General features: G+C 39.2%; 1 protein-coding gene across 1 annotated transcript in view; it reads left to right on the top strand.

Moving 5' to 3' along the window:
* The window catches only part of PLCB1 (phospholipase C beta 1), a 1,235,601-nt gene that overhangs the window by 1,166,251 nt on the left and 47,776 nt on the right, over positions 1-21,574 (top strand). The window contains exon 31 of the mRNA XM_073672250.1: positions 1,201-1,287. Coding sequence (XP_073528351.1) covers positions 1,201-1,287 — 87 coding nt within the window. The remainder of the gene's footprint in view (positions 1-1,200; positions 1,288-21,574) is intronic.

Below are 21,574 nucleotides of genomic sequence, written 5' to 3'. Positions count from 1 at the left end.
TGAACTAGTGAAAAAAATAAAATGAAATATATTAAATACAGGAGACATTATTAAATATGGTAGATAGGGACATTTTAATAGGAAATTTCTGACTGAGGTTCTCATAGGTTTGGGGTATACTGCTCCTAGACCAGACTGATATATAATGTCATTGAAAGGAATAATTATGTACATTCTTGCATTCTTCTAAAGCCAAAAATCTATTTCAGTTCATGAGAAATTCTTTCAAAATAGCTTTAGATTCCCTTGTTGCCCTGTTATCTCTGAGCTTTGGAGTCACCTTGTTCTCTCTGAGCGTTGGAGTCGCCCTGTTCTCTCTGAGCGTTGGAGTCGCCCTGTTCTCTCTGAGCATTGGAGTCGCCCTGTTCTCTCTGAGCGTTGGAGTCGCCCTGTTTTCTCTGAGCATGGGAGTCGCCCTGTTCTCTCTGATCGTCGGAGTCGCCCTGTTCTCTCTGAGCGTTGGAGTTTCCCTGTTGTTCCTGAGCTTTGGAGTCGCCGTGTTGTTTCTGAGCTTTGGAATCGCCCTGTTGTTTCTGAGCTTTGGAGTCGCCCTGTTGTTTCTGAGCATTGGAGTCGCCCTGTTGTTTCAAAGCTTTGGAGTGAAAAAACAAAATTGATTGAAGAAGAAACAATGTTGAAGATAAAAATCAAAATGCCATCCGGTGATAACTCCGTTACCTGTCTGAACCTTACTAGTGTCCATTTACATAGGTTACAACGTTTCATTTTGAATATTTAAATCATTGTAAAATAAAATAACAATTAAAGGCTCTAGCACTTTGCAACTTAGGTTGTTTTTGGAGGAACAAGGTAAAAGTAAGGAATCAAAGGAAAAAGGAAAATAAGGATACATAGACCTAAGGAAAAGTAGAGAAAATCCATAATCTGGTTACAGTAGAAGATGAGGCTATATCTGTTTTAGATAACAAGTTGAAAACAGTAATGAGTTTCTGCTTGCCTATGTAAAAAATAAAGGGGGCATTCCCTTTTTCTAACTAGTTTTGTTGAAAATCTGCTGATTACTTTTGGTCTCACAGCTGAAACAAAGGTGAGCCTCCTATATTGTAGTGTTAGATGACACCTGATGAGATAAACCCTTTAAGTTGCAATCTACTTTAGTTATTTTTTATGAAAATTGTTACTAAAATGTTTCTTTTTTTATATGCATCCATCTAAACTCACTCCATTTACATTTTACAGTTAGAAGATGCTCAAAGCAAAAGGCAGGAAAAGCTGGTAGAGAAACACAAGGAGATTCGACAGCAAATATTGGATGAAAAACCCAAGGTAAAGTTATATGTATCTCAACTGAACCTCTTGTTGCTTTTCATTCTAAAAAAAATACAATTATAATTTTAGACATTAGCTAATTTTACTTTCTAATATAAAAACTGGACTCAGGGCTTAGAGCAAGGTCACGGTGGTTGTTACTGTATCGCAGTGTTTCCTAGACTCCAGTCCTCACAGGCCTCCAACAGGTCATGTTTTCAGGATTTCATTGCAGGTGAGAGAACCTGTGGCAATATCTGATGAATTGATAATAATTCCACCACATGTGCAATACTAAGAAATCCTAAAAACATGATCTGTTGGTGGCCCGTGAGGACTGGAGTTTGGGAAACACTGCTATAAAGGATATCAAGTAAGGCTATGGTGTGATGGATGAACCCAGGCTGGGATTGAATGTTTTTCATTTGTTTTTGTTTTATTTTATTATTTTATTGTTTATAAATAAAGTTGCGTTGTCGGAAAATAACGCATGTGCAAAGGTTAAATCTCTCCTGGATTCAGCAATACAGAACTGTAAAGTGATGTGTTGGATGAAGGGAAAAAAAAACCCTCCTCAGCCCACAACAATATCACCTTACTGGATATCCTGATCGAGCTTTGCCCCATTGTTTCCATATGTTTCACCAGTTACTTTTATCCTGCTATAGTTTATAACTTGTTGTGATGTTGATAATATGCAGTAAATGCTTTTTTTTCTCACGGTGCTGTGCATTAGTTGCTGAATAGGCTTGCACCCTTAACTTTTTACATGCATATTTGCTTGCTTAAGTTCTTCTTCAGTCCTCTCTGTGTATGAGCATTTTAATTTGTGCAGAGAAGAAATATCTATCACAACATCTTTCACTGTCCAATGTTGCCCTAGATAATGGCAGAATATTATATGTACAGTTTTAAAGGCTTGGAAGTGCCCGATTTAAAGGGGTTGTCCATCCTTAGGGTACAAGTCTGCAGTCACTCTATATACAGTGGGGAAAAAAGTATTTAGTCAGCCACCAATTGTGCCACCATTGTAGACCTCAACTATGACACAAAAAGTGAGAAAACAAATCCTGAAAATCACAATGTCTGATTTGGAAAGAATTTTTTTTCAAATTTTGTTGGAAAATAAGTATTTGGTCAATTACAAAAGTTCATCTCAATACTTTTTTATATATCCTTTGTTGGCAATGACAGAGGTCAAACGTTTTCTGTAATTCTTCACAAGGTTGGCACACACTGTTGCTGGTATGTTGGCCCATTCCTCCACGCAGATTTCGTCTAGAACAGTGATGTTTTGGGGCTGTCGCTGGGCAACACGGACTTTCAACTCCCTCCAAAGGTTTTCGATAGGGTTTAGATCTGGAGACTGGCTAGGCCACTCCAGGACCTTGAAATGCTTCTTACGAAGCCACTCCTTCGTTGCCCTGGCGGTGTGCTTGGGATCATTGTCATGCTGAAAAACCCAGCCACGTTTCATCTTCAATGCCCTTGCTGATGGAAGGAGGTTTGCACTCAAAATCTCACAATACATGGCCCCATTCATTCTTTCATGTACACGGATCAGTCTGCCTGGTCCCTTGGCAGAGAAACTTTCTTTCTCCTCCAAACACGCCAAGTTGTGTTTCTACCAAACAGTTCTACTTTGGTTTCATCTGACCATATGACATTCTCCAAATACTCTTCTGGATCATCCAAATGCTCTCTAGCAAACTTCCGACGGGCCCGAACATGTAATGGCTTAAGCAGGGGGCACGTCTGGCACTGCAGGAGCTGAGTCCCTTGAGGCATAGTTTGTTACCAATGGTAGCCTGTGTAACGCTGGTCCCAGCTCTCTGCTGGTCATTTACTAGGTCCCCCCGCGTGGTTCTTGGATTTTTGCTCACTGTTCTTGATATCATTTTGACCCCATGGGGTGAGATCTTGTGTGGAGCCCCAGATTGATGGAGATTATCAGTGGTGTTGTATGTCTTCCATTTTCTAATTATTGCTCCCACAGTTGATTTCTTCACACCAAGCTGTTTGCCTATTGCAGATTCAGTCTTCCAAACCTGGTGCAGGGCTACAATTTTGTTTCTGGTGTCCTTCGACAGCTCTTTGGTCTTCGTCATAGTGGAGTTTGGAGTGTGACTGTTTGAGGTTGCGGACAGGTGTCTTTTATACTGATAACAAGTTCAAACAGGTGCCAGTACTACAGGTAATGAGTGGAGGACAGAGGAGCCTCTTAAAGAAGAAGCTACAGGTCTGTGTGAACCAGAAATCTTGCTTGTTTGTAACTGACCAAATATTTATTTTCCACCAAAATTTAAAAAAAAAATTCTTTCCAAATCAGACAATGTGATTTTCAGGATTTGTTTTCTCATTTTGTCTGGCATAGTAGAGGTCTACCTATGATGTCAGTTACAGGCCTCTCTCATCTTTGTAAGTGGGAGAACTTGTACAATTGGTGGTTGACTAAATACTTTTTTTCCCCACTATAACTGCACTGTAACTCACAGCGGGTGTACTGCATGCTGTGAAGATTCTCCGGTGCCGGTGCCAGGACCAAGTAGTCATGCAAGTATGTGATTTGCATATTTCCTGCCACATGCCGACTAGACGTGTCCGGCCTTGCTCTATACACCTGCATTTAGCGAGGTCGCACACATCTAGTTGGCACATGACCGCATGTAAGCAAATTACATACTTGCGGTCACACTCCCGGCGCCATCACCAAAGAACCTGTGCACGTGGTGAGGATTCACACGTCTGCAGTCACATAGAGTGACTGCAGACTTGTACCCTAAGGCCGGACAACCCCATTAAGTGGAGCAATTGCTATGTATGCTCGCCATCACTCTATTCCTTTTCTGTGGGACTGGGAAAAATAGCCAAGAGCTGAACTTGAGTATTAAACAGGTGAAAATGACACTTGAAAAGGCACTGTTGTTTCACCAAACAGATGCATCAATCTTTATTATATTTTTCGATTGATCCTTTATTCAAGACAGTCTAGTTTGGCTACGTGTTTTGGGAACACATTCACCATTTTCAGGTTCAGTTAGACATATATTTAGCAATTAATGCATCTGTTTGATGAGGCAACAGCTCCCTTTGAGGTATCATTTTCATCAGTTTACTCAACGTTTCCCATTGATGAAAGAGGATCCAGGCCCTTCAGAAGTGAAACCCGCTACAAAAATGCCAGGCTTAAGCAAGCTACCATGGTAGTTTGAAAAAGGGCGTAAAGGTTGAAACGTCGCTGCATTTTTCTTATAAGGACAAATAAAAAGACTTTTACGCTTTGGGAATTTCATGGAGAGCGCTGCTTGATTACCATCAAGTAGATTTCTCGAAGTGTATCAGGACTCTTTCGCTCTGTTAAGCTCTGGGTGTGCTGTGGACAAACCAATGTTTTTTGAGCCAGGCTTAAGCAGTTACTACTACCAGTTTGATCTATCCCAGAATAAGGTCACAGGAACACTTCGGACACGTTTACTACTTGTTGACTAATTTTTTGGTTGAAATGTATTCATTTTTGTTCTTTCCTACAAGTGCTGTAACTTGTGTATCTTCTACAGCCCTATAGACAATGAAAAGAGCGGCGACACGCTCACATATCATTGTTCTGCTCATAGCAGCCCTATGTTCATGCTGTTTCTCATGTAATTTGTACTTATCTTTTACAGTAAAGTAAATCATAGTTTTAATACTAGAATAGTAGCAACACAAAATATCAATGTAGTCATGTAAAATATATACAGATGTAACTCTTGATGAAACATGTAATTATACAAAGGGGTTCAGAAGTAGGTTTACATTCAAAGTAGGTATACATTACATTATAGTAATATAGTTGTAGGTAGTGGTATAGAAGTAGGTATACGTTACATTATAGTAGTATAGTAGTAGGTAGTAGTAGTAGTATAGAAGTAGGTATACATTACATTATAGTAATATAGTAGTAGGTAGTGGTATAGAAGTAGGTATACGTTACATTATAGTAGTATAGTAGTAGGTAGTAGTAGTAGTATAGAAGTAGGTATACATTACATTATAGTAGTATAGTAGTAGGTAGTGGTATAGAAGTAGGCATACGTTACATTATAGTAGTATAGTAGTAGGTAGTAGTAGTAGTATAGAAGTAGGTATACGTTACATTATAGTAGTATAGTAGTAGGTAGTAGTAGTAGTATAGAAGTAGGTATACATTACATTATAGTAATATAGTAGTAGGTAGTGGTATAGAAGTAGGTATACGTTACATTATAGTAGTATAGTAGTAGGTAGTAGTAGTAGTATAGAAGTAGGTATACATTACATTATAGTAATATAGTAGTAGGTAGTGGTATAGAAGTAGGTATACGTTACATTATAGTAGTGTAGTAGTAGTAGTATAGAAGTAGGTATACATTACATTATAGTAGTATAGTAGTAGGTAGTGGTATAGAAGTAGGTATACGTTACATTATAGTAGTATAGTAGTAGGTAGTAGTAGTAGTATAGAAGTAGGTATACGTTACATTATAGTAGTATAGTAGTAGGTAGTAGTAGTAGTATAGAAGTAGGTATACGTTACATTATAGTAGTATAGTAGTAGGTAGTAGTAGTAGTATAGAAGTAGGTATACATTACATTATAGTAATATAGTAGTAGGTAGTGGTATAGAAGTAGGTATACGTTACATTATAGTAGTAGGTAGTAGTAGTAGTATAGAAGTAGGTATACATTACATTATAGTAGTATAGTAGTAGGTAGTGGTATAGAAGTAGGTATACGTTACATTATAGTAGTATAGTAGTAGGTAGTAGTAGTAGTATAGAAGTAGGTATACGTTACATTATAGTAGTATAGTAGTAGGTAGTAGTAGTAGTATAGAAGTAGGTATACATTACATTATAGTAATATAGTAGTAGGTAGTGGTATAGAAGTAGGTATACGTTACATTATAGTAGTATAGTAGTAGGTAGTAGTAGTAGTATAGAAGTAGGTATACGTTACATTATAGTAGTATAGTAGTAGGTAGTAGTAGTAGTATAGAAGTAGGTATACATTACATTTTAGTAATATAGTAGTAGGTAGTGGTATAGAAGTAGGTATACGTTACATTATAGTAGTATAGTAGTAGGTAGTAGTAGTAGTATAGAAGTAGGTATACATTACATTATAGTAGTATAGTAGTAGGTAGTAGTAGTAGTATAGAAGTAGGTATACATTACATTAGAAGTAGGTATACATTACATTAGAAGTAGGTATATATTAGCTGAATTACAACAATGTTAACAAATGTGCATGGGTTTCCTGAATATACCTAATCTTTGATAAATACCCAAAATAAAAAGTCCATGTGGGTAAGGTCTGGTGACCGTTGTGGCCATTTTTAATGCATACAATTGAAAAGCTATAATAATTTTCCTAAGGAACACTGAACTAAAAATGGATGTTAAGAGATAAATGGATGTAAGAGTCTAAGAAAATAGTAAATCCCAGTCAATAAGCAGTAATCAATAAACATTTTCAAGATCCCCATATCCTCTGAGAGAGAGAAAAAAAATGAAAGAATTCAAGGTATTATTTTTTTTATTCCATAACTTCATTATAAGCTTTAGTTCAGTTTTTTTCAGGTTGCACAACAATATATGCAGCGGATTTTCTGTTTGGATTTCTACTTTATTTTTCTGCATGAGGCTATGTTCACACGTTGCATTTTTGCAGGGTTTTTTTGCTGCGTTTTTTATGCAAATTTTCAGCTGCGTTTTACAGTACCAGCAAAGACTATGAGATTTCAGAAATTTCATGCACACAGCTTGGTTTTTTCCTGACTGTTTTGTCAAAGAGCTGCGTTTTTGCAAAATGCAGCATGTCACTTCTTTCAGTTGAAAGCAATGAGTAAGTGCAAAAACGCAGCAAACAACACGGGTATCAGTCGAGGAGGGCAGTGTGTGATCATGCACATCCATCCATTTCATTAAAAGTTCCAGCGTTTTGGATGCCAGAAATGCTTCTCCAGTCATTGTATACACACTTCTGGTCAGCTAGGGATTACCATAACCCTATTAATGGCTATATGGTTTGGTCTTACAGCCATGGGCATTTTTAATAATTTTTAATAATGTTTTTTGCTTGTTGTATACTCAATAAAATTATTTATTAGGTCATCCCTTTATTTACATACCCTTTTTTCTTCTTTTTTTTTGCTGTTTGGATACTTACTCAGTATGCATTAGGTAGATCCCAATCATTACGTGGTGGTGCCCACTACTTTGTGTTCACACCACTCCTGAAAGACTGGGATAGTGATACTTAATTAACTGGCCCCATAGACTTATTTACTTAACTTTTATCATATGGAAAAACATTAAGTGGTCATTGTCACTGCAAAATACTTTGCATAAATCAATAGTACAAGTTATTAGAAGAAACTATGTAGAATACTGAGACTACTGCTTCTTTCTCCACTTATGGACCATTTTGTTTCCTCTGCGCTGCCTCCTCAACTCACCATCCATTCTGAAAAACAGTTCACATCCATCTTGGTCAAAGCAAGACAGAAAGACAGCACAATGACTTGTTAGATTACAACTCCTATTATACTCAATGGCAGGATTTAGGAGGAGTGAGCAACAGAGTGAGAAAACAAGCAACGCTGAAGTTAGCGATTGATGTAGTTTATCCCAGAGCTGGATTCACAGCCACACAGGTCAGTACTGCTGTATAATATCATCTGTGCTGCAGCAGTTACTTATGCTATACAAAGAAGCAGGAATACCTCTGTTTTTGTTGCTGTGTATTGGGCACATCGTAGCTGTTAGTCTAATCCCACAAGTTCAGAGAGACCTGAAAATTATGGATAGAGCCTGCAAAGGGGAAGAGTGCGGAAAAATGCAAGATACAAGACATACATGTATACTGGCTACAAATAGTGTTATTCCGCATACACACACGACAGCTTAATCTGAAAAGTTACCTGAAACAACAGGTACTCTTTAATGCTGCACCTGACATCCACAAGTAAGATGTACATTTCCTTGCTTCTTTGGTTTCATCCTTTTTCTTTGGTGTTGTTATGTGGCAGGTGGTTGGTGTGCATGGCTTAGCCAAGGAGTAAGGCTTGGTATTTCTTGTCTCCTGTTGTAGACAAACCAGTAAGGGGGGAGGGGGTCTCCTTCTGCAGCCGGAATTATTACAGCCTGACATGTTTCAGTGAAAAGGAGCAGAGGAAAATCTCTGAACTTACAGGGCATAAAGAAGAATTCTTTATATAATTAATATATGTATTTTTTTTTTTATACGTTAGTATTTCTTAAAGAAAATATATTATATATAAGACATTATCACAAATACATATTAAAAATATATTTTGACTTTCTATACTATAGATGGTGAGTGGAGTAAGCAGCTTCTTCGTAAGCACCATAAATTTGAACTGTTTGGAAAGTATGGCGCTAAGTTGTGCAGAATGCTCCTTCTAAATGGCCACTCAGCCTGAATTAAAGGAGACCAGAAACTATAGTGGTAAACTGTGTATCTCTACTCTGCAAGCTTCCGCACTGGTTGAGCCCTAAGGACTAGTGATGAGCGAGCATGCTCGTTACTCGAGATTTACGAGCATGCTCGGGTGTTTTCCAAGTATCTTCAGCGTGCTCGGGTGTTATGTTTGAGTCACGCTGTGCGAATGATTTTCGACTGTTTGACAGCTTTAACACATGTGAGTAATACCTGTTTCTTAGGCGTTCCTCACATGTATTAAAGCTGTCAAACAGTCGCAAATTATGCACACGGAGTGATAAAAACATAATAGCCGAGCACGCTGAAGATGCTCGGCGAGCACCCGAGCATGCTCGCCGAAAGGGTTAACAGAACATATTGCTCATCACTACTAAGGACCCATTTCCAGCATGTGATGAGTTCAATTGATACATTCATAGGAAAAATTGTTATTAGCGGTGACTAGATGACAGTAAGCGTACAACTTCTTTCTTTCCCCGTGATGAACTCTTTAAACATCTTAGCAATCGTTTCTTGAGACAGCACAGCCAGTTCCTCTAAATTCATTTCACTCTCCTGATATATATAACCTGAAAGTCACGGGCTGCATTGTAACTGTTGATGTGATCGATGCTCACAGCTACTGTAATGTGGTAAAAAATAATGAACTCTTCACAGAGCCAAAACTTTGATTAAGAAACTCTTGACAGCGAATCCAATATGAAATGACAGTGAGCAGAGGACAATGAGCATTTACTATCTGCGCTGTATAAATTACATATGGCGATACACCAAAATGTCCATGAAGGCACTTTTATAGAAAAACTGTACAGTGCACGGACTGAAGCTCCTCTGGCTAGAAAAATCTCTCACAGACTTTTGCTTTTAGTAATTATATTTAAGGATAATGTGCTGGTTTTGGCAAAAATATGATTTAAGTCCTGTAAGAGAATACCATCAATCCTGCTTACACTGTGCGCACAATTATTAGGCAAGTGAGTATTTTGACCATTTCATAATTTTTATGCAGATTTTCCAACTCAAGCTGTATAAACCTGAGTGATTACTGGATGAAGCAGATCAGGTGATGTGTCTTTGTATAATGAAGGAGGTGAGGCCTAAGGTTTCAACACCCTTTATCAAGATGTGCAGAATTATTAGCCATCTTGTCTTCATCGGGCAAAATAGGCAAAAAAAAGATTTACCTGACTCTCAAAAAATTGAAAATTGTTACAAGTCTTAAAGAGGGATGCAGAACTCTTGCAATTGCTAAGATATTGGAGTGTGATCGCAGAAACATCAAAAGTTTTGTTGCAAGTAGTCAACAGGGTCACAAAAAAATGGGATAAAAAAGACGCACATTAGCTGCCAAAGATTTGAGAAGAATTAAATGTGAAGTGACCAGAAAGCCATTATCCTCCAGTGCTGTCATATTCCAGAACTGCATCCTCCCTGGAGGCCCAGAAGTACGAGGTGTTCAGTGTTTAGAGACCTGGCCAAGGTAAGGAAGGCTGAAACCGGACCACCACTGAACAAGACACTGAAGGGGAAATGTCAAGACTGGGCCAAGAAATATCTGAAGACAGATTTTTAAAAGTTTTTATGGACAGATGAGATGAGTGACTCTTGATGGACCAGATGGATGGGCCCATGACCAGATCAATAGCAGGCACAGACCTCAACTTTGAGGGATTACTGCTGTGGGTTGGTATTATTATAGATGAGCCAGTTGGATCTTTTTGGGTTGAAGATGGACTCAAAATCAACTCCCAAACCTACTACCAGTTTTTAGAAGACACTTTCTTCAAGCAGTGGAACACAAAAAACTTTGCATCTTTCAAGAAAAACATGATTTATATGCAGGACTATGCTCCATTGCAAGCATCAAAGTCTCCACTGCTTGGCTGCCAGTAAAGGCCTGGAGTATGACAAAATAACTACATGGCCCTTTCCTCACTTTATCTAAACCGTATTGAGAATTTGTGAGCACCTCATGAACGGGAGATTTACGGTGAAGCAAAACAGTCGCTGAAGACTTATGAATTCCCCCCCAGCACACTCTCTGTGCGCTGCTGGGATTTGCTGGTTTCTGATCCGGGACTAGAGTGTACGTATGAGTTATACATACTCTCGGCCCAAATCCGACTAGTGGGCGTGGCCTCGATTCATACACTTGTATGCAGCAAGGCCGCGCCTACTGGACAGCCGTGTCACTAGACGGGACGCAGCCTCGCTCAATACAAGTTTATGGAGCGAGGCCGTGCCCAGTAGTCGCATTCTGTCCGGGGTATGTATCACTCATACATACCCTCTGATTCTGGCTCAGAAATCGGCGAATCCCCGCAGAGCACAGTGCATGCACTACGGGAGGGGGTGATTCATAAGTCTGGAGTCACACAGAGTGACTGCAGACGTATCATTTTGGACTGGACAGCCCCTATAAGCAGACCATCTTACTATCTATGTTTTGCATAAAAATATCCTAACAGGGAAAGATAGAGATCTCTTCTTAAGGCCACGGCCCCACTATCAGTATTTGGTCAGTATTGTTTCTCAGTAGTGGGAGCCAAAATCAGGTGAGGAACAATCAGAGAAAAGGTATAATAGAAACAAGTCACCAATTCTGCATTTATCACCCACTCCTGGTTTTGGCTCCCACTCTTGATAAAAAGTACTGACCGAATACTGACCAAATACTGATAGTGGGGCTGTGGCATAAGTGGCAATATTATATAGTCTGTTCTTCAGCCTGGGTAACAGTTTTCACTGGTTTCCATTTAGGAATATTAGTACAATAAAGCATTTTACATTTATAGTTTTTTCTAATGATTTTCTATAAATGTGTTTGCACAAATAGGAGCCATACAGAAGTCAAATGTAGGCTTAAACTTTCACTAAAGAAACTACCATGATTACTGATAACTGCTGGGAGCCGCAGATTTTTCTTACTGTAGTAGTATAGAGACTGTAGCGCCAATGTCAAAAGCTCGTCAATCAAGCTTGGTGGGCAGAGAGAGTGTGCAGGCTGAATACGCTTAGATTCATGAAATCTGGAAGTGTATAGCTTGAATCATAAAATGAGCGTTGAGAAAGAATTATAGAGTTATTCCAGGATGGCTTTTCAAAATGAGTACACCATCCTCATCAGGGCTAGGTAATCTATTTCATGATGTATACCGATTATATTGTTAAATATGGTAACAGATTCCTTTTAAAGTGGTTTTCCAGTAGTTGACTTGACATTTATCACCTATCCATGGTATAGATAATAAATGTGGGTCCTCCACCGATCACTAGATCTTCTGTTCTAGCGGGTGGTGCCGCAGTAGGTTGGTAATACATTTCCATAGTGGGAAAATTCCTTTAAATGCGTTGACTGACAAAAATATTTGAACAGGTTGAATATCGTTTGACATATGGACTGTAAAGGTGATAGGTGACTCAACTTCATTGTTCGGGGCACCATCTGACCCAATTACGAGCAACCTTCCAAAGAACCCTGTTTGCCAAATACAGCCCTACAGGGGTAGATTCAGTCATGCCAGTCACGTGGGGATTAGAGGGGTCAGAGAAGAAGGATTCTCTTATTCTGTCTGCCAGTGACAGCTGCGTGAGAATTAGCAGAGACTCGGTGATGCCTGGATCACCTACAAGGCGGCTTTTGCCACTCTGCCATTGGTGATCTGCCCAAGACCTCATTCAGATGTCCATGTATCACACATTCAGCACGGACCAGCTATGGGTCTCCTGACCTGAACTTGACAGCATCATAGGCTGCTATAAAGGGAATTAGGCTTATGGACAAGCACAGATGTTATTTTCTGATATCTTTATACTATATGTTAAAGGATGAATTTACCTGAAATTCTACCTTTTATACACAGTATACACAATATACTGGGTGATGTGTTGTAGTAGGTTGATTTCAGAGGTTGTCAAATATTGGATTACATGGAAAAAGAAGCTGCTATGTAATGTAGATAAAACTCTCCTTATACAAATTGTTATAAAATTCTAGATCTGTATAAAGTACATTTTTAATGTTATTCTTAATAGATGTTTTCTATGCACAGAAACTCCATCATACCCCAGTGTTTCCTTCCTATCGGAAAGCCCTCTCAAGATAATTTCCTACTTTATAGCCCGTAATCAAATTCAGCATTTATAATGTCATTAGGTTATAGATTCTTTTCAGAAAACCTTGCAGGACATAACCTGCGGCTTTGGCATTGGACCATCTTCAACAGCTGAAGGACTCACGTTTACTAAGGATATTGCAGAATAAAAAGCAGAGTCTGCTAAATGTCAGTATAGGATCCTGCACCTTGCAGATCTTATGTAGGGATTTTTTACATCATTTTTGATCTTCTTCATGATTATACTTTGAGTGCACTGCACATAAGTCCTGTACTGACATCAGGGAATTATTATGGACAGTTTAATGATAGAATCCTACTGGAAGTCTTTTGAATCTTTTGACATTTGAATTTGCCAGCTTCTTCAAATTTTTCTCAAAATTTAGACTCACAATGACTTGTTTCTCCATGAATCACAATACATTATGTTTCGCCATGAATCACAAAGCCTCCAACTGTTCCGCAAAGATGCTTGTACCACTCTAAGTTCTCCCAAGACTGGATTGAACTCCTTTAAAGGTCTTTAAAGCACCACTACAGCCTTTTTTTATTGCAGCACTTGAGTGGTGGCACTAATCTAAGTTCCCTGCGCCTAGTATTATACTTACCAGCTGCTGTCTTCATCTGTTCTTGGCTCTGCTCTGGTCTCCTGCAGTTTGTAACCTGGCAATTAGCTTCAGTGTTAGAACGTGTATGGATGAGTTGGAGGTCACTCCTCAATAGAAGTCTATGAGAGGCAGAACGAGGCCAGAAGAAGGTTCTCATAGACTTACATTGAGAGCTTGTGACCTTTACCTCTGACTCCTGATCAGTCAAAAGTTGTGGTCACAAAATGGCACTGCCGCAATGGAGCAGCACTAGGAACAGCTGTAGACAGCAGCTGGTAAGTATAATACTAGGGGCAGGGAGCTTACATTAGTGGCACTACTTCAGCGCTGAAATAAAAGAAAATGCTGGAGTGTTGCTTTAACAAAAACATATCCTTAGTAATGTCAGAGACCCCAACATACTGTGTATGGCTAAGGGTAAATGGATGGTAATGGATAATAAACCAACAGCCTGTTTAATAACACACTGTACTGACAGGAATTGGCTACATGATAGGAAACAAAGAGTCGTCATAAATGATACGTTCTCTAAATGAGACAGAGTCAGCAGTGGGGGCCGCAGGGATCTGTGCTATGATTGATTCTTTTTAACCTCTTTATTAATGACCTTGGAGATGGGATTGAGAGTAAAATGTCAGTCTTTGCTGACGACACCAAACTATGTAGGATATTAAAATCTGATCTTGACATTACGATATTGCAGAACAATCTGGATAAGATGTCTGAATGGGCAAACACTTGGCAGATGAGGTTTAATGTAGATAAATGTAGAGTAATGCACCTAGGACGGAGTAATCCTAGTCCTGCAGATGCATTAAATGGGAGTATACTCGGGAATACAGAGCAGGAGAAGGACTTGGGTATTCTGGTTACAAGTAAACTGAGCAGCAGTACTCAATGTCAAGCAGCAGCCACAAAAGCAAACAAGATTTTAGGATGTATAAAAAGAGAAATAAAATCCTGTGATCCCAACGTATTGTTACCCCTTTATAAATAACTGGTGAGGCCATATCTGGAATATGGGATCCAGTTTTGGGCTCCACATTTTTAAAAGGATATTCAGAAGTAAGAGTCAGTTCAACTAGATTATTACAAGGGATGGAAGGCCTCTCATTTGATGAGAGGTTGAAAAAGTTGAGCTTGTTTAGGTTAGAAAAATGAAACCTCAGAGGAGATCTCATTTACATCTATAAATATATGTGTGGTCAGTATAAAGGACTAGCACATGACTTATTCCTTCCAAAGATTGTACAAATGTACAAGACCAGGGGGCACTCATTACTGGTGGAAGAAAGGCTAGTCCGGCACCTAAACAGAAAACGGTTCTTTACAGTCAGAGCAGTCAGACTGTGGAATGCCGACCACAAGAGGTAGTAATGGCCGACACTATAACAGCTTTCAAAAAAGGGCTGGATGATTTTCTCAATACACATAAACATTGTGGGTTACAGTTATATTAGACAAAATGTACAATTGAGGAAGGAAGGTTAAACTTGAAGGACCTAGGTCTTTATTCAACCTACGTTATGTTACTATGTTACTTTTTATGCTTTTTAAAATTAAAAATGATAATCATTCCTTTTGGGAGCAGACATCTGTTGTGCCAGTGTTTATACAGTACAGACCAAATGTTTGGACACACTTTCTCATTTAACATTTTTTCTGTATTTTCATGACTATGAAAATTGTACATTCACACTGAAGGCATCAAAACTATGAAATAACACATGTGGAATTATATACTTAACAAAAAAGTGTGAAACAACTGAAAATATGTCTTATATTCTAGGCTCTTCAAAGTAGCCACCTTTTGCTTTAATGACTGCTTTGCATACTCTTGGCATTCTCTTGATGAGCTTCAAGAGGTAGTCACCGGAAATGGTCTTCCAACAATCTTGAAGGAGTTCCCAGAGATGCTTAGCACTTGTTGGCCCTTTTGCCTTCACTTTGCGGTCCAGCTCTCCCCAAACCATCTCGATTGTGTTCAGGTCTGGTGACTGTGGAGGCCAGGTCATCTGGCGTAGCTCACCATCACTCCCCTTCTTGGTCAAATAGCCCTTACACAGCCTGGAGGTGTGTTTGGGGTCATTGTCCTGTTGAAAAATAAATGATGGTCCAACTAAACGCAAACCGGATGGAATAGCATGCCGCTGCAAGATGCTGTGGTAGCCATGCTGGTTCAGTATGCCTTCAATTTTGAATAAATCCCCAACAGTGTCACCAGCAAAGCACCCCCAAACCATCACACCTCCTCCTTCATGCTTCACTGTGGGAACCAGGCATGTAGAGTCCATCCGTTCACCTTTTCTGCGTCGCACAAAGACACAGTGGTTGGAACCAAAGATCTCAAATTTGGACTCATCAGACCAAAGCACAGATTTCCTCTGGTCTAATGTCCATTCCTTGTGTTCTTTAGCCCAAACAAGTCTCTTCTGCTTGTTGCCTGTCCTTAGCAGTGGTTTCCTAGCAGTTATTTTACCATGAAGGCCTGCTGCACAAAGTCTCCTCTTAACAATTGTTGTAGAGATGTGTCTGCTGCTAGAACTCTATGTGACACTGACCTGGTCTCTAATCTGAGCTGCTGTTAACCTGCGATTTCTGAGGCTGGTGACTCGGATAAACATCCTCAGAAGCAGAGGTGACTCTTGGTCTTCCTTTCCTGGGACGGTCTTCATGTGAGCCAGTTTCTTTGTAGCGCTTGATGGTTTTTGCAACTGCACTTGGGGACACTTTCAAAGTTTGCCCAATTTTTTGGACTGACTGACCTTCATTTCTAAAAGTAATGATGGCCACTCGTTTTTCTTTACTTAGCTGCTTTTTTCTTGCCATAATACAAATTCTAACAGTCTATTCAGTAGGACTATCAGCTGTGTATCCACCAGACTTCTGCACAACACAACTGATGGTGCCAACCCCATTTATAAGGCAAGAAATCCCACTTATTAAACCTGACAGGGCACACCTGTGAAGTGAAAACCATTTCCGATGACTACTTCTTGAAGCTCATCAAGAGAATGCCAAGATTGTGCACAGCAGTCATCAAAGCAAAAGGTGGCTACTTTGAAGAACCTAGAATATAAGACATATTTTCAGTTGTTTCACACTTTTTTGTTAAGTATATAATTCCACATGTGTTAATTCATAGTTTTGATGCCTTCAGTGTGAATGTACAATTTTCAAAGTCATGAAAATACAGAAAAATCTTTAAATGATAAGGTGTGTCCAAACTTTTGGTCTGTACTGTATACCGGCGCTGTAAAAACAATGGTAAAAAAATTATCAGTGTTTGGAGCATAGCAACAGGTTTGTTTATTAAATGAAAAAGCTATAGCATTTTTAAAAAGACTTCCAAAAATTAACCTGTTTTTGGGGTGCAGCAGTAAATTTACTGTCTAGAAAGAGAAGACGCAATTATCCCATTTTTGGAAGCTATTTCATGTTTATTTACCTTGTGCAGAGTAGTGTTCCCAGAAGCAGTATAGTATAGCTATAAAACACCATTGACAGGTAAGAGATTGTGTGGCTATCTATCAGCAGGAATACTGGAAGTGTCAGCAACTGCTTAGTGCAGTATAGATTATGATGGGACAGGCAAGGGGATATCCATCTGTGTAGGTCCAACCTTGGCAGCAACAGTACAATATATCTATAGAACATAATAGACAGGAGATGTGTGGCCGTCTATCGGCAGTGGCAGTATCAGCAGCAGTTGCCACACAGTATAGAATATAATGGGACAGGCAAAAATGTTCGGCTGTGCAGGGCTAGCAGTACAGTATAGCTATAGAACAAAATGGACTGGCATAAGATGTGTGGCTGTCTATCGGCAGTGGCAGACTATTACACTCATCTTCTACACTACTACAGTTGTGCAACACTCACTATCTGGAGTATTTGTCCAGCTCTGATGTCCTCTTACTATCCAGTGTGTATACCTGCGCTGCTGATGAAGATTTCTAGATGTCATTGTGTTTTTAAATGAATTTTATTCGAACAGGTTAAAAGTCACGCATTTCGAAGTCACACAGTACTTCTTCCTCAGGACATACCATAATTAGATTTTAGTCAAGACACCCTAGACCATCTCCCTTTACCACAGCATTCCCTATGTGGTTCTAATATAGGTGCCAGTTGGTTGTATATATTCTCTGCCTTTCTGTTTGACCTTTGCTTTCAGCTAATTATCTACTTTTGCATGGTCTAGGGTGTACTGACTAAATTCTGCTTACTTATGACTTGATAGATAGATTGGCACTTTACATATCTACTATGGAATTGTTGTTTCTCTCTATACTTGAAATATACATGTAGCTTATGGTACCATAGGGAACTCTGTACACCAGTTATATGACGGACACATTGTCCTTATTATCATCACCAGTATATTTCTCTGGGTTTGATTATATCTTGACTAGGACCAAGTGGATCTGTACACTGTATTAATAGACCTTTCTGGACAAATGCTATTATTATGACTATTGTTAGTGTAACATAATTCTTTTTGTAATGTGAAGGAATTGTCTTATATTAATCTACTCTTTGCGGGATTGTAATTTGTGATTAGCCTGCTGCCCAAGGTTCTGGTATACCCAGACCACATCATTACCTGGGAAAGTTACCTATTAATACTGGTCTACATATTTGCTGTTCACGATATGAGCATATTTCAGCTCAGAGATGTTTTTATGTTCCACTGTTTGGTTTTTAAGTGTTTTAAGTGTTTTTAACTTTGTCTCATGTAGCTCAATACATTTTTTTGTTGATTGCATTATATCAGATGTGCACATGATTATGTGGTGCTTTTCCTCCCCTTCTTTTACATGTTCTGGTTCTCTACATGATGTAGCACCCTGCTTTCTATTTTTATACCTATTGGTAGTGCACCCTTCTTTCTTTGTATATTGATTTCTATCACTTATGACAATAGAATTAAACAAATCTATGACAGTGAACATGGTGTCTGACCTTCTAGCATTGTAATGTAGATCAGGAGGAAAGGAACAGATTAATACATAGTTTAGTGGAAAAAATCAGTATAACTTGTATTTTTTTTGTTTAAACCTCTGTTTATTCTAAGATTGGGTGTCCAGTGAGCAGAACTACTTAGTGATTTGCAGCCTCTCCTGTGCAAGTATGAATACAGAGATAGCTGTCACTGTATAGGATCTCCCACTGGGCTCCAGCAAAGAAATAGAAGGAATTAAAAATAAAATGCAAGTTATATTATTTTTTTGACCAAAACCTATATATCAATCTGCTCAGCACCTCCTGCTCTGTAGCAGGCAGCTAGTAGCATGGTTGGCAGTTAGTTGCAGTAATATATGTTCTTGAGCAACTGATATATAGTACCATCATGCATTTCATTAGGTCTTCTATATAGAGGAAAACCTTAATAAGAGTCTAAACAATTGGTGGGTTTCCCATGAGAGACACTTGTGAAATATTGATTTAATATGCCATAAATGTCAAAATAGTACTGACTCCACTTTGGCACCCTCCAATAACTTTTGTGGGTGATAGTCAAATAACTAAATTAGACCATATTTAGCTACCATTGGGCACTACATTTGGCACATACTAGAAACTGTTAGCAATGCATATGCTTAAAGGGAATTTTTCATCAGGTTTTCACTACCCCATCTGAGAGCAGATACGGATAAAGACTTTGATTCCAGAAATGTATTACTTATTGGGCTGCTTGCTGTACTTTTGATAAAATTACTGTTTTATCTGCTGCAGATCTTCCAGTTCTCTGAATGCAGAGACCTGTATAACCCCATCCACACCACTGATTGGCAGCTTTCTGTGTACACTGTGCATAGACAGGAAGCTGCCAATCAGTGATGGGGTGAGTTATATGGAGCTCATGAGTATGGAGGACTACATGGCAGCAAGACTAGTGATAGTGATAGTCTCCTGCTGATAAAACAGTGATATTATCAAAACTACAGCAAGCATCCCAGTAAGTGACACATGGCTGGAATCAGGGTCTCTGTCTCTACATTATTCTACTCTCAGGTTAGCTGGCAAAAGCCTTGTGACAGATTCCCGTTTTAGGAGCCTTTGGTGTTCTGCCATCCAAACATCTACATGATAGTGTCTTTTTGACATTACTTGCCCAGTGCACTTTTTTTCAACCAAATTGAAGAGTGCAGTAGACGGTTTTCTTTTTGCAATGGTAATCATTTTTTATGGTAAAGTTCAAACATGTACATCCATTGAAGAGCCTAAAAAAGATGTATCTTTTTTGATATTTGATATTTTTGGATAGTTGTTCAAACAGTTGTGTGATTCCGCACCAAAAAGGATTACGAAATAAAAACTTTAACTCTATCTAAAACACACACCATTACATGAACAAGGGTCAGCAAAATGACTTTTTTTTGCAGGGTATGAAGCTTTAGCCATGGCTATAACTACTCTCTGGTCTACGAAGTGCCCCAAGCATCATTGTCAAGATGGATCTTCTTATTATGTTTGTTGCTGCTAGATTGATGAGCTTTATTTTTTATATTTTTAGGTGCTAGAGTCGTAAAGTAAAAGTTCTCCAAATACCCCAACTCTTTGTCTCCTGCCATCTGAAAAATGTGTCTGTAGCTTTTTGGTGCAATATTCATGTAGAACCTGTAAATATGTGGAATACATCAGTTCAAGACTTGTAATATCGGGAGAGTATGACATCTACACTTTTATCTATAAGAGATTGAGCAGAGGGAAAAGGAAATACTTTTATCACAAGTGAAGACTTACAAAATGTTTTACTCATTCCAGATCACATTGTTAGAAACATTCCAAGAATGTTATTTCTTGTAACTGGCATTGAAAACAAAAAAAGTAGGTAATTTCTGGTATGATTAGTATATTTTATTATATTTGTAGTGATTGACATTTCCTGTGTTTCTTGTTACATTGCTCCTGTTCGGCAATCAGTCAAGACCAGTTGTTATACTAGAAGAAATGGCATTAAAGATAGATTATAGATAGTCTTAGGCTGAGTTCACACGATGCGTTTTTCATGCGTTTCCGCGGCGTTTTTGCAGTTGCATAAACGCCGCGGAAACGCATGAAAAACGCATGGTAGAAGGGCAGCAATGTTCCCCAATGGAAATCCGCATGTGCTGTGCCCATGATGCGGATTTTTCCGCAGCATGTCAATTAATTTTGCGGAAACGCTGCTCTTTTGCCGCCATTGACTTGCATTAGACCGCATGGAATCCGCATCACTGTATATGTTGATGCGCTTTTCATGCGGTCTAATGTGCGGATGGTACCCGGGTGTGGATGAGAGGACTCTCATCCAGACCCAGGTACCATTAAAAAAAAAAGAATAAAATAAAAAATATATATATTCTCACCTTCTGACGGCCCGCGCTGCGTCCTGCCGGCTTCCCGCGCACTTCGCGGTTGAATGAAGGACCTTCGCTGACGTCAGAGTCATGTGACGGGTCACGTGACGCTGACGTCGGAAGGTCCTACAGTATTCACTGCCGGCAGCCGGGACCGATGAAGCAGGACACCGGGGGCCATCAGAGGGTAAAGTATAGATTTATTTTTTATTTTTTGACATCACACACTATATAAATCCATGCCGGCTGCATGGATTTATATAGTGTGAAGTTGACAAGCACTTTCCAAGTGATGCTAAAATCGCTTGGGAAGCGCTTGTCAACCCGCATGCGGAAATGAAAGTGAAGACCGCTTCATTTCCGCATGTCCCTGGCAGGAAACCGCATGTACAATCCGCATGCGTTTTTTCCTGCCAGAGAGATGCAGAAACGCTCAGGAAAAAATCCTGAGCATTTCTGCATCGTGTGCACAAACCCTTACACTAAGCATTGGCTGGAAGAAATCCTTCTTAATGTTGTTTACAGGATTTGCTGTAGGATAAACTGCTATAACACATATCAGAATCTGTGTAATGATTAGCAGGAGGCAGAGCTGAACATAGTAAAGGGGCTCAATAGAAAAATGGGCTGGCTCATCCCACAGCTCCCTCCACATAGGAAAGGAGGGCCAGATCCTTGTATGCCCCTCTGATGCTCATCTCTCACTTTAGACACATTTGAGATGGACGGAGACAAACTGGAAGTTGTAAAG

Source organism: Phyllobates terribilis, unplaced genomic scaffold, assembly GCF_046119375.1.
Source record: "Phyllobates terribilis strain yellow unplaced genomic scaffold, ASM4611937v1 Scaffold_3__8_contigs__length_932513732, whole genome shotgun sequence".
NCBI lineage: Eukaryota > Metazoa > Chordata > Amphibia > Anura > Dendrobatidae > Phyllobates > Phyllobates terribilis.
This window is presented reverse-complemented; position numbering and strand designations above follow the sequence as displayed.